At 38.0% G+C, this 15,936-nt stretch overlaps 1 protein-coding gene across 2 annotated transcripts in view; it reads left to right on the top strand.

The window, feature by feature from the left end:
• The first annotated feature begins 3,776 nt into the window (after positions 1 to 3,776).
• The window catches only part of AUH (AU RNA binding methylglutaconyl-CoA hydratase), a 160,182-nt gene continuing 148,022 nt past the window's right edge, over positions 3,777 to 15,936 (top strand). For both annotated transcript variants that reach the window (XM_036855128.1, XM_036855127.1), the window contains exon 1: positions 3,777 to 4,074. In XM_036855128.1, coding sequence (XP_036711023.1) covers positions 3,813 to 4,074 — 262 coding nt within the window. In that variant the 5' untranslated portion in view covers positions 3,777 to 3,812. The remainder of the gene's footprint in view (positions 4,075 to 15,936) is intronic.

Here is a 15,936-nt window from a genome sequence, read left to right as displayed (position 1 = left end):
TCTAGAGCTTGCAAGCCACAATTGCTGAGCCTATGCACCACAACTACTGAAGCCCGCGTGCCTAGAGCCCGTGCTCCGCAACAAGAGAAGCCACCGCAATGAGAAGCCCGCGCACCGCAACGAAGAGTAGCCCTTGCTTGCCACAACTAGAGAAAGTCCACACACAGCAATGATGACCCAATGTAGCCAAAAAAAAAAGGAAAAGAAAAAAGACTCTGTAGCAGATTGTGCTCCTGAATATCTGTAATCCCCCTTTTATATAGTAATAGAATTGTAGTTGGGTATATGGCTGCCTAGCACAAGGTTATGTTTTTGGGCCCCCTTTGCTGTGGAGACTGTGTGGTTGCAGGAGGTGAGTAGAAGGAACAGGTGCCTTGATAGAACTGGGTGCTCCCTTCATCTTTTCTGTCTTGCTGGTGGCAGGGAGCAGCCACTCTAGACCCAGAGCCAGAAGTGGAGTCCCATGTCGAAGATGGCAGAGCCATCTTACCATGTCTGGATGGTTAACATTCTCTCTTATTTAAGCCATCATATTCATGGGTGGTCCAGCCTTTACTCTGATATACCACTTTCTCATTGATTGTTTCAGGTAAGACAGTTTAAAAATATACCCTCGTTTTGAAAAAGCCCAGAAGTTTTGCTTTGTTCCTCACCTAGTGTTTGCTAAGCTATTTTTGTCTCTCCACCTGTGGTTGGTCACATGTTGGTAAGTGTTTCATTTTACTGGTGACACCTATGCCCTCCTATGTGTTCTGTGCACAGAGCTGTGTTCTAGGAGGAATGGCTCCTGCCACTGGGGGTTGGCTGTATTCCAGGAGCTCAGTGTTGGTCATCCTGTATTGCACACGTTTAATATTACATGGAAGTAAGCATTAGAAAAATGTCAGGATGTGGTAGAATAAAAAGACTGTTAGCTGAGAGCTAGCTGGAGGAAAGATCCCAAATCCTGTAAACCAATGGTAGTAATTGTAGTAGTAATAGAATTCCGCAAACACAAGCCCTACCTTCCTCTCCCAACTGATACTCATTGTTCCCAGATCACATCTTTTACTGAAAAGTAGAAGGAACCAAAGGAAATTAAATTTTATTGGACACCTTAAGATTTATTGAGAGGTTGTGCAAAACAGTGATTAAGAACATGAGGACTGAGGTCAGATATATCAGGGTTCAAATTCCAGCTTCATGACTTATTAGCTGTAGGGTTTGGTAAGTAACTTAATCTCAGTGTCCTCATCTGCAAAACTGAGATAATAATACCAACTTTGAAGTTTTCTGGACATTAAATAACATATCTAAAGCCTGGAATGGATTAAAAAGGAAGTTGATAAATGGTCATTAACATTATCTATTCTGTTCCCATTTCTTGATGTCAAGAGCTTTACATACTTATGCCATCAACCCTATAAAATGGGCATAACGTATTAAAAAACAAAATTTAACTGAGTAAATTTGAAGATCTAATTGGCTTTATGAAATCTAGCAAACCAAGAGCTACTTGGAGAGGTTACACAACAAAGAAGGCTTTTATAGTAAGGAGGGTGGGACAAGGAAAAGAAGTTATCAGCAAAGAAAAAATAAAATTTCATTGCAGTAAACTAAAAGTTCAGGTGACACTGGCTCCTCATTGGCTGAGCTATGGTGTTTTCTATTGGTTGGGCTTGTTGCTGGGCAAGAAGGAAGTTTTCCTTCCTCCCCTGTGGTAGTAAAGTAGTTGTACTTCCTGTTTGGGAGTGCAGGTTACTTCCTGGGGTAAGTAACTGACCAGCTTCCTGTTGGGGTAATTGTCCTCTTCCTGCTTGGGGTAATTGACAATGAATGGTAGGATGTGAGAGTTCCCTCCATAGGCCTTCCAGACTCCTATTTTACTTGTGGTTTCCTTATATTAATTTTCACACATACTTATGTTGTCAACCCTATAAAATGGGCATAATCCTTCCCATTCTATAGATGAAGAAATTGAAGTTAAAGAACTTGTGAGGTGAAATAGATATCATACTAGCTATTTTGCAGACGAAGAAATGGAAGCATGGAGTATTTAAATAACTCATGGATGTCTCAAAGCAAAACAATTGTGGAGAGACGATCCAAAGCCATGTCCGACCTGATATTTGGCAATTCTCTATTAGTTGTCACCCCTGACAAGTTGTCACAGTCATGGTGATATTTGTTACTTGCACTAACTTTCAAGAATCAATTTTCTTCACAGATGGTCATATCCGCATCACTCCTTTCAATAAAGACCAGAGTCACAACTCTTAGGGAAGAAGCAAGTGTCCCTAAGTGGTGTTTTCTCAACTGGTTCTGGGCTCATCAAAACCATAGGCCATCCTTCTTACTCCGATTTCTAATATAACATAAACAATCTATGATTAGCCTTCTGCAGTTGTCCTAATCAATCACAAGTATTTTCTGAGGTTATATTATTTCAAATAGTACTGTGTCAAGTGTCTGTTCTGTAACTCCTTTATTTGAAGTTACAATCTATTGATGAGCCAACATAAAGATATCAAAACAATTAGCAACTAATACAAGGGAACAGTAATTAAATAGATATTTAATTAAATAGCTATTGATTAAATAATCAAATATTAAATTAATATTTAATAATTAAATATTTAAACAGTAAATAAATATTGCAATTATTGCAGTAGTTGAACTGTAAATAGAATTCTGAGTTTCTTAGCAGAAAAAGTGAACATGATTATAAGAAAAGGGGAAAGATACAAGAGGAAGCAAAGTTTTTCCTTGTCTTCAACTTCAAGAGATTTCACAAGTGGCACTTTACAGAAGATAGAATAAAAGATGCTCTCACCAACGTTCTCACAGGAGACACAGAAATGGAACCCAACTGGCTTTTTCTTTTCATTTTGGATAAAGCTGAGCGTCTAACATTGGAGGAAGTTTTCCTTAATACTCAAAAATGTAATCAGGGCACAACAGCAGAAATTTGTGTGGCAGTGGGAATATTCTCATAGCAGCATGTTTTTCAAACAATATTCCCAAACACGCCTTTTCTCCGTTGAGATTTGATAAAAGCTAGGTAGGAGAAAATTGTATACAGTGCGCTTTGATGGCTACCTACACTCTAAGTTGATATTCTGCGTTTCTGGTTGAGGGAAGGGCCTCTGTGCTCTAAATCCCACCTCAGCACAAGGTTTGGCTGAGCCTCTTTGTTAAGATGGTGGCTCCTGATTAGGACTAGACTCCAGGACGGGCCGTGCCACCTGCTTGAGTTGGTGGGCTGAGGACCCTTGTTTTTATTGGCTGTTCTCACTCCCTTCCTGAAGTCTGTATGGTAAGCCTCATGTATGTTTATAGGCATGTTTAACCGATAACCCTTGGCCTTTATATATATGAGTAGACCGGAGCCCCACGCAGAGCTGCTACCCTGTCAGCCAAACCTGAGACCAAACGTTTTAGTTTACCTTTGCAGCTAATTCATGACCCCAGGGCATGGCCCAGGGAGTGTAGGGAGGCGACTCTCTCTGGGGAGTTCTTATAGAATATGTTCCCCCTACAATATTCCACAGCCTTGGAGAATTACTTTCTCCCTGCCTTTGCTGTACAAGCCATTACACCTCCTGTCAGGCAAGGGAGGCCTGAGAAAGTGGAACCTGGAACGCTCAGTCATCGGTGTTGGGCGGGGCGAGGATTCGGGGGCGGAGCCTGGCGCGAGAGGGAGGCTCTGGGGGCGTGGCCGTGTGGGGCGTGCTGGGGGAGGGGCCTGGGCATGCCCTGCGGCGTGCGGGGGGCTGGCCTGCGCGCGGCGGGGGCGGGGCAGCAGCCGCAGGCCCACGCCGTAAACAGTCAACATGGCGGCGGCGGCGGCAGCGGCACCCGGGGCCTTGGGCACCTTGCAGGCCGGCCGCGCTCGCTTGGTGGCCGCTTGCTGTGCGCGGCTCGGCCCTGGGTGGAGGCTGTCTGGCTCCTGGACGGTCCCGCGGGTCGACCCGGCGATCTGGGCTCGGGGCTGGACACACGCGGCCGGGGGGGCGGCCTGGCGGAGGGGCTACAGCTCTGAGGTGAAGACGGAGGACGAGCTGCGGGTGCGGTATCTGGAGGAGGAGAACCGAGGTGAGGGGCGCGACGCGGGCGGCCGCCGGTCCTAGGAAGGGGTTGCAAGGTCGAGTGTCCGGGCTGACGTCAGTGTCCGCCGAGAGGCTTGGGGGCCCTTCCCCTCCCCCACCCAAGCATTGAAGCTATATAGTGCTCTCCATGCCTAAAGGTGCCCTACGGAGCAGCTTACCTGTAAAAGTGGCCCTACTCGGCGCCGAAGACAGAAATGCGGCTTACGTCCTCATCTCTAGACTAGCCAAGGTCAATAAACCGGGTGTGTGATATTTGCTTCCAGATTTTGTTCTTGCTCTGTGATTGCTTTCTGTCAACTCAGCTATCAGGCGGAGAGTTTTGGAAGCTGCCTTGAGAATGCACCTTATTATTCTGAGTCTTCTTCAGTTTAAAGCGGTGCATCTGGAACAATTATTCCCCTTGCCCATTTTATCTTAGAAAGTTAGTTTTGTGGACTATTTCAGTTCAGCTAGACAATTTTGAGCATTTTTTTGGTCTTCCAATTCCCTTGCTAAGCCCTGGGGGACACAGTTGTGGATGATGTTGATCTTGCCCTTGAGCTACCTCCTTGGGAGGAGATAGATGCATTAGCAGTACAATACAGTGGGAGGAAGGGTTGTGTTAGAGGATGTGTGCCAGTCGGTGGGATTGCTGTTAAAGCTCAATTCCTTTCACTTGCCTTGTTGGGAGAAGTTAAATGGATCATGAAAGGTGGAAATAGCAGTTTGCCAGAAGAATAGTCATTGAATTTTGACATGCAGTTATTGAGCACCTATAATCGGTTAAGCAGAAGTGCAAAACGAGTTAAGTCATGATTGCTATCTTTAAGCAGCACCCAGTATAGCGAGGAAGATAGTGGTGATTAAAAGGTCATGCTAACTTTAAAGGCTTGGTGAGAGCAAAGGGCTGTAATACCCCCAAGGGGCATATGATCAGCTATATCTGGGGAGATTGGAAGACTGCAGAAGGGGATTCTGAGGGTTAAGTTAGGGTTTTGCCAGATGAAAAGGGGTCCAAGGCATTCTTTGCAATGGAATGTGACATTAGTGAGGGTTCCTAGACAAACTTCTCTGTGCTTCAGTTTTCTTCTGTGTAAAAATAGGAAAAATAATACCAACTTTGTATGGCTACTGTGGAGATTAGACGAGAATGTAATATAAATTGCCCACTGAGTATCGATCTAGCTCATAGGGGGTCTTCTGGAGTATGATGAGTTATTTCTTTTATTTGTTTATTATTTCAGACAGACAAGAGCATCGTGAAAGGCATGGCATGGGAACATGTGTGATGTTTTGGGGAAATGGCATAAAGCAAGTGTGGTTGTAGAATGGCATGACAGGCAGAATATTGAGAAATTCAGCTGGAAAGTAGATTGGCACTGGAGTGGTTAGAGCCATGAATGCTACCATCTTTTGGGTAAGCTTAGTCTTGCCAGGATTTCAGTTACATTAGGTGAACCAGCAGTACATTAGATACAAATGCATTGCAGGTACAGCTAGTAATATGCACCATATTCTGTATTTTTTTTGACCTAAATGAATGCACATTGAAAGTAAATTTTTACAAAATGTCTGGAAAGTCCTTCAGTTAGGTTTCAAATGGGTCAAGGAAAAGAAATCAGAATATAAGTCAATTTGATAAATTCAGAATGTTTTCAGTCACTTGAAATGTAAAAATCAGCTATTAGGGAATATGGGTTCTTAAGAAAATTGATCCACTTCCTTTCAGGATTGGCAAGGTGACAACTCAGTTTTGTCTAACATTATATGTGCTTTGCTTTGCTTTGCTTTACTGTCAAACCAGCAATAAGCAGTGCAAAGAAAAACATGAGTTCAAGGCTGGTGCAGGTGAAGGAATCTCCCTGGTGCCTTTGCTTATTAGAGGCGAGTCCAAAATTTGGTGCTCTTAGCAGCCTGCAGGGAATATGACAACTCCACTGGGTCAGAGGAGCCCCAGACTGCTCTCTGCCCTGTAGGCCTCTTTAGGCTGGTGGAGGTGGGTAAATGCAGAATACATCGGTACTCACTGGTTGCCTGGGTTCCATGTTTGTAATTTGTTGTGGAAGCACAGTTAGACAACCAGCTTTCTTTAGTCGTTATTTCTTGCATTGTTGTCCAGCCTACTCAGGGTTTTAGAGCAGCAGTCCCGGTCATGGTTTACAGAGGTCTCTCCTGGTTTCCTGCAGTGGCTGCCTTTATAGGTCAACTGGTCTCCAGTCATTCTCCTTCCCAGTTTGTTCTTTGCACTGGTGCTGGGGTTATTTTTTCAAGGCCAAGCAAGAATCACATCTCTGCTCAGTTAAAAACCTCTAGTGGTCTCTAATGCCTACAAGCCCTCACAGCTGCAGGCCTTTACAGGCCATCCGTTTCCCTTCTGCTGCGCCTAAGCTTTACCTCTTCTTGCTCTTATGTGTCTGTGCTTTTGCACACACCTTCTGGAATGACCTCTCCCTTCTCCCGACCAACCTTCTCCCAGTCTTGCAGGCTTCTACTCATAATTGTGATCCATTTTAAAGATCATTTTTGTGAACCTTATACCAACTTATGGTAGAAGTAGAGCAAACAAGCAAATGCATAATTCAAGTTATTCTTAATGCCTGCTCCTACCTCATCATTCACATCTGGCTTATTATCAGGTCTTCCCAAGTGCCTTTGTAGTCTTTCCATTTTTATCCATGTTCTTCTTTACCAACACTGCTCTTGTCCAAGCCTGTATCATGTCTCAGGTGGCCTGTTGCAGAGGTCAGCTAGCTCATCTTCCTACTACATGCTTTTTTTAAAAACAGGTTGATTCCTTTCACATTTTCCTCATGTTTTAAAGAATACATTCTTTAATTCCATATATTTTATGGCATGTGAATTCTGTCTCAATAAAGCTATATATTTAGATAGATGTATATATTTTAAAATTTTATTGAGATTAATTCACATATAAAATTAAAAATGTACAGTTGTTTTTAGCATATTTACAGAGTTGTGCAACCATCACCACAATCCAATTTTAGAACATTTTTATCAATCTAGAAAGAAACCCTGTTCTCTTTGGCAGTGTCTCCCCGTTCTCAATACTCCCTCTCCCCCCAGACTAAGACCCATTTATCATCTACTTTCTGTCTCAATAGATTTTTCTACTTTGGACATTTCACATAAAGAAATCATATGTGGTTATTTATGGCTTCTTTCACTTAGCATTTGGCTTTCAAGATTCTATTATGTTGTGGCATGTATCAGTACTTCATTTATTTTTATGACTGAGTAGTATTCCATTGTTTGGATTTTTTTGTCTGTTCATTATTGATGTACATTTGGATCATTTCCACTTTCTGGATCTTGTGAACAATGCTGCTTAGAACATTCATGTATAAATTTTTATGGACATCCTTCTTTATTTCCACTTAGGAGTGCAATTGCTGGATCATATGGTAGTTGTACTTTTATGATTAACATTTTGAGGAACTGCCAAAGTTTTCCAAAGTGGCTGCAGCATTTTACATTCCCACCAGCAAAGTATAAGGGCTCTAATTTCTTCACATCATGAACAGTACTTGTTTGGTTTTTGATTATACCCATCGGGTGTGTTGGGAAGTGATATCTCATTGTGGCTTTGATTTGGACTTCCCTAATAGTTAAAGATGTTGAGTATCTTTTCATGTGCTTATTGGCCATGTGTATTTCTTCTTTAGAGAAATGTCTTCTCAAATCCTTTTTAATTGGGTTGTTTGTCTTTTTGTTGTTGAATTGTAAGAGTTCTTTATATATTCTGGATGCAAGTCTCTAATCAGATACATGACTTGAATATATTTTCTCCTGTGGATTCTTTTTATTCTTGTTAATTTTGAAGACCCTAGGTTTTTAATTGTGATGTAGTACAATTTATTTGTTTCTTTTGTTGCTGAGCTTTTGGATCATATCTAAGAAAACTGTTGCCTAACCCAGGATCACAAAGATTTATAACTGTTTCCTTCCAACAGTTTTATGGTTTTAGCTCTTCACGTTTGTGTCTGTGATCGATTGTGAGTTAGTTTTTGTGTATGGTGTGAGGTAAGAGGTCACCTTCATTCTTTTGCTTTGGATATCCAGTGTACCAGTGCTATTGATGAGACTTATTGTTCACCACAGAATTGTGTTGGCACCCTTGTTGAAAATTAATTGACTGTAAACATAGAGTTTGTTTCTGTACTTTCAGTTCTATTCCATTTATCTACATGTCTGTCTTTATGTCGGTACCATTTCTGAAGAATTTATACCAGAATTTCTAAAGAATTCTCAGTTTTTTCAAGGAAGTCAACTGGTATTTTGATAGGAATTGCATTGAATAGGTAGATCAATTTGGGGAATATTGCCTTTTTAACAACGTAAAATTTAACATTACATGAACATGGAATATCTTTTCATTCACCAGTATTTTGTAGTTTTCATTGTATAAGTCTTAACACTATTTTTGTTAAATTTATTTCTAGCTCTTTCATTCTTTTTGGATACTATTGTAAATGGAATTGTTTTCTTAGTTTTGTTTTCAGATTGTTCATTGCTAGCGTACAGTAATACAGTTGTTTTTGTATGTTGATCTTGTATCATGCAATTTTCCTGAACTTGATGATTTTTTTTCATAGTTTTTTAGTGGGTTTCTTAATATTTTCTATATACAGGATCCATGTCATTTGCACACAGAAAAATTTTACTTATTCTTTTCCAATCTGGATGCCTTTTATTTCTTTCTCTTCTGTAATCTCCCCCGTTGGACCCTCTGTACAGTGTAGAATAAAAGTATCAAGAACAGACATCCTAGTCTTTTTCCTGATCTGAGGGGAAGGCATTCAGTCTTTCACCATTAAGTATGTTGTTAGCTATGGGTTTTTTGGTAGGTGTCCTTTATCAGGTTGAAGAAGCCTCTGTTTATTCATAGTTTAAGTGTTTTTATCTGGTTGAATTTTGTCAAATTCTTTTTCTGCATCTATTGAGATGATTGTATGACTTTTCGTGTTGAGCCTATTGATATGATGTATTACGTTAATTGATTTTCAAATATTGAACCAGTCTTTCACACCTGGAATAAATCCCACTTGATTTTGGGATGTAATTATTTTTATACATTGCTGGATTTAATTTGCTAACATTTTGTTGAGGATTTTTGCATTTATGTTTATGAGAAATAGTGGTCTTTAGTTTTCCATTCCTGTGATGTCTTTGTCTGGTTTTGGTATACAGGTAATGCTGACTTCATAAAATGAGCTAGGACGTGCCCCTTCTGCTTCTATTTTCTGGAAGAGATTGTAGAGAAATTGCATCATTTTTTTCTTTGAATGTTTTGGTAGAATTCACTGGTGAAACCATCTGCATCTGATGCTTTCTGATTTGGAAGCTTATAAATTACTAATTCAGTTTCTTTAATATCAATAGATTTAGCCTATTCAGCTTATCTATTTCTTGTCCTGGTAGCTTGTGCCTTTCAAGGAATTGGTTTATTTCATGTCAGCAAATTTGTTGGCATATAGTCGTTCATAATATTTCTTTATTATGCTTGTGGTATCAGTGTGATTCAGTAGTGATGAATTTCTGATATTAGTAATTGATATTCTCTTTCATTTCTGATATTAGTAATTTGTTTTCTCTCTTTTTTTTCATGGCTAGCCTGGCTAGAGGCTTATCAATTTACTGATCTCTTTAATAAAGAACTAACTTTTGATTTGATTGATTTTTCTCTACTGATTTTTCTACTTTCAATTTCATTGATTTCTGCTGATTTTTACTTTTCTTCCCACTTAATTTAATTTGTTGTTTGTTTTCTAGTTTCTTAAGGTGGAAGCTTAGATCACCAATTGTAGACGTTTCTTAATATGTGCATTCAATGCTGTAAGTTTTCCCCAAGCACTGCTTTTGCTGCGTCACATGTATTTTGATAAGTTGTATTTTCAATTTCATATAGTTACAAGTATTTTAAATTTCTCTTGAGATTTCTTCATTTACTTATATTTTACTTAAATACCTTATTTAATCTCTAACTATTTTGAGGTTTTTCAGCTGTCTTTCTGTTATTGATTTCTAGGTTTATTTCCATTGTCATCTAGGAGCATACTTCAGTATGATTTCTTTTTTTTTTTTTTAATTATTTATTTTATTTATTTTTGGCTGCGTTGGGTCTTCCTTGCTGTGTGCGTGCTTTCTCTAGTTGCGGAGAGCAGAGGCTACTTTTCGTTGTGGTGCGTGGGCTTCTCATTGCGTTGGCTTCTCTTGTTTGGGAACACGGGCTCTAGGCACGCGGGCGTCCGTACTTGTGGCTCGCGGGCTCTAGAGCACAGGCTCAGTAGTTGTGGCGCATGGGCTTCGTTGCTCCTCGGCATGTGGGATCTTCCCGGACCAGGGCTCAAACCCATGTCCCCTGCATTGGCAGGCGGATTCTTAACCACTGCACCACCAGGGAAGCCCTGATTTCTATTTTAAATTTGTTGAGGTGTGTTTTTGGCCCAGAATGTGGTCTGTCATGGTGAATATCAGTATGACCTTGGGAAGAATGAGTAGTCTGCTGTTGTTGGATGCAGTATTCTATATTCAAGTAGATCTAGTATTCAGTTAGATTTAGTTGATTTTCTGTTGGTGTTCAGTTAAGCTATACTCTTAATTGATTTTCTGCCTACTGGATCTATAAGTGATAGAGGTGAGTTGAAATTTGCAACTATGCTAGTGGATTTGTTTATTTCTCCTTGTAATTCTATCAGTTTTTAAATCATGCAATTTGATGCTCTATTGTTAGGTGGATACGCATGGGTTATTATGTTGGAGAAATGACCCCTCCAGCATTATGTAATGCCCCTTTTTCTCCCTGAGACTATTCCTTGTTCTGAGATCTGCTGTCTCTGAAATTAATGTAGCTACTCCAGGTTTTATTAGTGTTAGCATGGTTTATCTTTCTTCATCCCTTCATTTTTAATCAGTCTGTGTCTTTATATTTAAAGTGGATTTTTTGTACACAACTTATAGTTGGGTTTTGTTTTTAATCCACCCTGACAGTATCTGTCTTTTAATTAGTGTACTTTAGACCATTCATACTTAAAGTGATTATTTAAATAGTTGGATTATTATGTATTTGTAACTGTTGTCGGTTACCCTGTTGTTTGCAATATATATTTACAACTAATCCACGCCCGCTTTTTAATAACACTATACTGCTTCATGGTGGTAATGGTATAAATGCATATTCCTATTTCTTTCCTCCCATTCCTTATAACATTGCTGTCATTTATTACCCTTTTCTGTAAGCTACAGTCACCCCATACATGGTTGGCATTATTGTTTTGAATAAGTTGTTATCATTTAGATCAATTAGTTATGAGTCTAAAAGAATCTTGAAATTTACTTAGTAGTCTGTTGTTAGCAGTAGTTGGGCTTAATAATTCTGAATATGTTTTCTTTTTATTGTAGGATAGAGTAAATGAAAAAAATGTTGTTCTTGGGAAACAGACTTTTCATTATGGTAGGAGAGAGAAAGTACAAATATGGGATGGGGGAAGGTGAGGAAGAAACCTGTTACCTTGGATTTGAATTAGAGTTATCAGGACAAACTTACAAAAACCATAAGTATATTGTATGTGTACATGTTTATATTTATTTCCTATTCTGACCATTGAAACAGTCTAAAAGGAATGATACCACAGTAGCAGTGAACATATCTAATGTCCAGATTTTGGTTTCTAAAGACTGTTCCCCCACTGAAAGAAGCCAGAGCTCTTTGGAGAAATGTCTGATTTTAGGTCTGGAGCAGGGAAAGTGAAAGGTGAGCCTGGAATATCTTTGTGAGTCAAAAAACAAGGAAGTTTTCAAATACTAAAAGGAACATGTCAGAAGGACATAGAAACATGTTAAATACTAATTGGAACATGTCAGGATATAACCTTACAAGGACTTTGAATATTAAAAAGTACAGTGATAATGGATTATAGCACCTTGAATAAAGAATCCATGAAGCCATGGTGATTACTCAAGATGGTGGGGTAGGGAAGAAGATGTTTTTATAGAAAAATAGTAGGAATGATAGAAAATCACCATTTTTGAAACCACCAATGTAAAAATAAAGGAATTATCATGGCCGTGTGAGATACAGGCCCTTTATCTTTTTCCAAATGGGTATCCAGTTGTCCCAACATCACTTATTCATCTTTACCCCACTGATTTGAAGGGCCATTTTTATCATGAGCTAAATTTCCATCTGGTCTTTCTGTTCTGTTTTATGGTCTCTGTAGATGTTACACTTCTACATTATTTTATGATTAAAGCTGTGTTGTGTTTTAGTGTATGGTAGGGCTAGGTATTCCCTCCTTCACCTTTGCTCTTTCTTTTTTTTTTTTTTTTTCTTGGTTCTTCCTGCATGGTTATTTTTCCACATGAGTTTTGGAATCTCCATGTATAGTTTCAGAAAAAGGCTTGTTGGTATTTTTATTGACATTGTGTTGGATTTAAAATTAGGGAAATATTTATGATACTGCTTTTTTCCACCTAAAAACACAGTATGTGTTTCCATTTTTGCAATTCTATTTTGTTTTTTTTTTTAAGGGGAGTTTTAGAAGTGCCCACCAGTAGGGTTTGCACATTTATGTTAAGTGTACCCCAGGTCATCCTGTCTCCTGTCTGGTTGTTCATAAAAATGAGATGATTTCTTTCAATATATCTTCTGTGTGTTTGCCTTTCTTCCTCCCTCCTCCCCCCCTCCCTCCCTCTCTCTTTTCTTCCTTGTATATGAAGGCTATTGTATCTGGATATTTAATTTCATGTCTTTTAAATAATGCTCTTTTGTTGCAGTAGTTTTTTATTTGATTGTTTTGGGTTTTCTAGGTTTACAATCATCATCTGTTAATGATTTTCCAAGTTGTTTCTAAAATTTGGGTATTATAAAAATTGCATATCTCTTTTTGTTCATGTGAAGGAGTTCTGGGTTAGTTCATTATGTTTTTATCGTAGGTTCTTACTACTTTTGTAGTATTTTAAGGAACCTGAATTATATATGGTTTATCAAAAGTATTCTGTCAGTGGTTTTCAGTTCTTTGTGTATTACAAGTGATTTGTTAGTAAAAATAGTTAAATTATTGAGGTCTACAGAATTCTAAAGTAACAATATATGCTCATGGTAAAATAAAAAAACAAACAAACAAAAAACACTGTGGAAGGGTGTCATCTCTTCACTTTCAAACCGTTTCATCAAAAGTAAAGACTTTAAACTTATATTTTGAGTCTTTGCTGTGAATGATAATTTTATTCACTTTCTGGTTTGTGTTACCTTTATAATTATTTTTATAGACAGTATCTGGACTTTTTTGGTGTAAGGTCAGAAAATGTTTGCTGTTCTATATCTTTCATCTTCTAACTATACAATTTCTGTCATGTGTAACTTTATATCATCAAAGTTTATGATAGTTACATTTTGTTCTCTTACAGTTGTCCACTGCTGTATCTATAGATTGAGTATAAACAGGGTTTATAATATTATTGATAATAGTTATGTTGGTACTGCTTTCAGTATATCTCTAGAAGCAGTCTGCTTTCCATCTCCACTCCACAGCATGAAGCCTGTGTGCTGTCATCTCTCATCTGGATCTCTGCAGTAGCCTCTTGTTTGGTATCCCCCACTATACTTTTTTTTTTCTTTTTTGTAACTGTAGGTGAAATTCACATAATACAAAGTTTACCGTTTTAATTTTTCAAAGTGTACATTCAGTAGTTTTTAGGTTATTCACCATGTTGTACAGCCATCATCACTGTCTTAATTCCAGAACACTCTTATTACTTTCAGAACAAGCCCATACTCTTTAGTCAGTTCCTCCACATTCCCCCTCCCCCCAGTTTCCAGAAACCACTAATTTCCTTTCTGTCTTTACAGGTTTGCCTATACTAGGTATTTCACAGAAGTAGAAACATACAATATGTGGCTTTTTGTGTCTGGGTTCTTTCAGCCTAATGTTTTCAGAGTTCGTCTGTGTTATAGCATGCATCAGCACTTCATTCCTTTTTATGGCTGGATAATAGTCCATTGACTGGATATAGCACATTTTGTATTTTTACTTTTTAGATATTATGAGTAATGCTGCTAAGTACTTGTGTACGATTATTTGTTTGAACATAGGTTTTCATTCTTTTGGATAGGTATCTAGGAGTAGAATCATTGGGTCATATGGTAATTTTATGTTTAGTGTTTGGAGGAACCACCAAACTGTATGAGAATATGAGAGTATGTATGAGAGCTCCTGTGTCTCCACACCTTGTCAATGCTTGTTTGTTTCCTTTTTTAAATTACAGCCATCTTATTGGGTATGAAGTGATACCTCATTGTGGTTTTGATTTGCATTCCTCTAATAACAAATTATGTTGAGCCTCATTTCATTTATATATCTTCTTTGGAGAAATATCTATTCAACTCCTTTGCCTGTTTTTCAGTTGGGTTGTCTTTTTGTTGTGAATAGTAAGAATTCTGTATATAATCTGAATGTAAACCCCATATCAGATGTATGATTTGCAGATATTTTCTGTGGCTTGTTTTTTCACTTCCTTGGTAATTTTGAGGAAGTCTGGTTTATCTGTTTTTTCTTTTGTTGCTTGTCCTTTTGTTGTCGTATTTAGGACACTGTTGCCTAATCCAGGAACATGAAGATTTATACCTTTGCTTCCTTCTAAGAGTGTTATAGTTTTAGCTCTTAGATCCATTTTGAGATAATTTTTGTATGTGGTGCGAGGAAAGGGTCCAACTCCATTCCTTTGTGGCTGAGTGTCTAGTTGTCCCACCACTATTTGTTGAAAAGTCTTGCACCGTTGAATTGTCTTGGTATCCTTGTCAAAAACCAATTGATCATAAACTTTTATTTACTTAGGTCTTCCTTAATTTCTTTCAGTGGTGTTTTATAGTTTTCAGTGTACAGTCTTGAACTTTCTTGATTAAGTTTATTCCTAAGTATTGTCTTTTTTTGGTGTTATTACAAATTGAATTGTTTTCCTAATCTTATTTTTGAAATGTTTATTGATAGTTATAGAAATATAACTGATTTTTATATATTGATATTGTATCATGCAACTTTATTGAGTTCATTTATTAGCTCTAATAGTTTTTGGTGGATTCATTGGGATTTTCTGTGTATAAGATCATGTTATTTGTGAATGGAAATTGTTTTACTTCTTTTTTTTTCCTATCTGGATGCCTTTTATTTCTTTTTCTTGCCTAATTACCCTGGCTAGAACTTCCAGTACAACATTGAATAGAAGTGGTGAAAACAGACATCCTTATCTAGTTATTTATCCTAAGGAGAAGACTTTCAGTCTTTTAACATTAAGTATGATGTTAGTTGTGGGTTTTCTATAAATGCCCATTATTAGGTTGAAGAAGTTTCCTTCTGTTACTAGTTTGTTGCGGTTTTTAAATTATTATTTTTAAAAAAAAATCATTTAAAGCATGTTGGATTTTGTCCAGTGTTTCTTCTGCATCAGTTGAGATGATCATGTAGCTTTCAAATGTTTTCTTTTATTCCGTTCGTTTGATGTATTACTTTGATTGATTTTTTGTGCTGAACCAGCCTTGCATTCCTGGGATAAGTCCCTCTTGGTCATGGCTGCTAGATTTGGCTTGCTAGTATTTTGTTGAGGATTTTTACATCTGTATGCATAAGGGAAATTGGTCTAGTATATTCTAGTATATTCTTGTTTCTAATCTGTTTTCTGCACTGTGGCCTGAGTGATCTTTTTAAAATGCAAGTTTGAACGTAGAAGTACATTTCCTCAACTTGAAAAAAAGCTATTAGAAATGCATAGCAAACATTATGCTAAATGGTGAAATACTTAGAAACATTTTCATTAAAGACATTGATAAAATAAGGGAACTTATTATTTTTGCTAA

Source organism: Balaenoptera musculus, chromosome 6 (assembly GCF_009873245.2).
Source record: "Balaenoptera musculus isolate JJ_BM4_2016_0621 chromosome 6, mBalMus1.pri.v3, whole genome shotgun sequence".
Taxonomy (NCBI): Eukaryota; Metazoa; Chordata; class Mammalia; order Artiodactyla; family Balaenopteridae; genus Balaenoptera; species Balaenoptera musculus.
The sequence above is the reverse complement of the archived record's forward strand: the minus strand, read 5'-3'. Positions and strand labels throughout refer to the sequence as shown.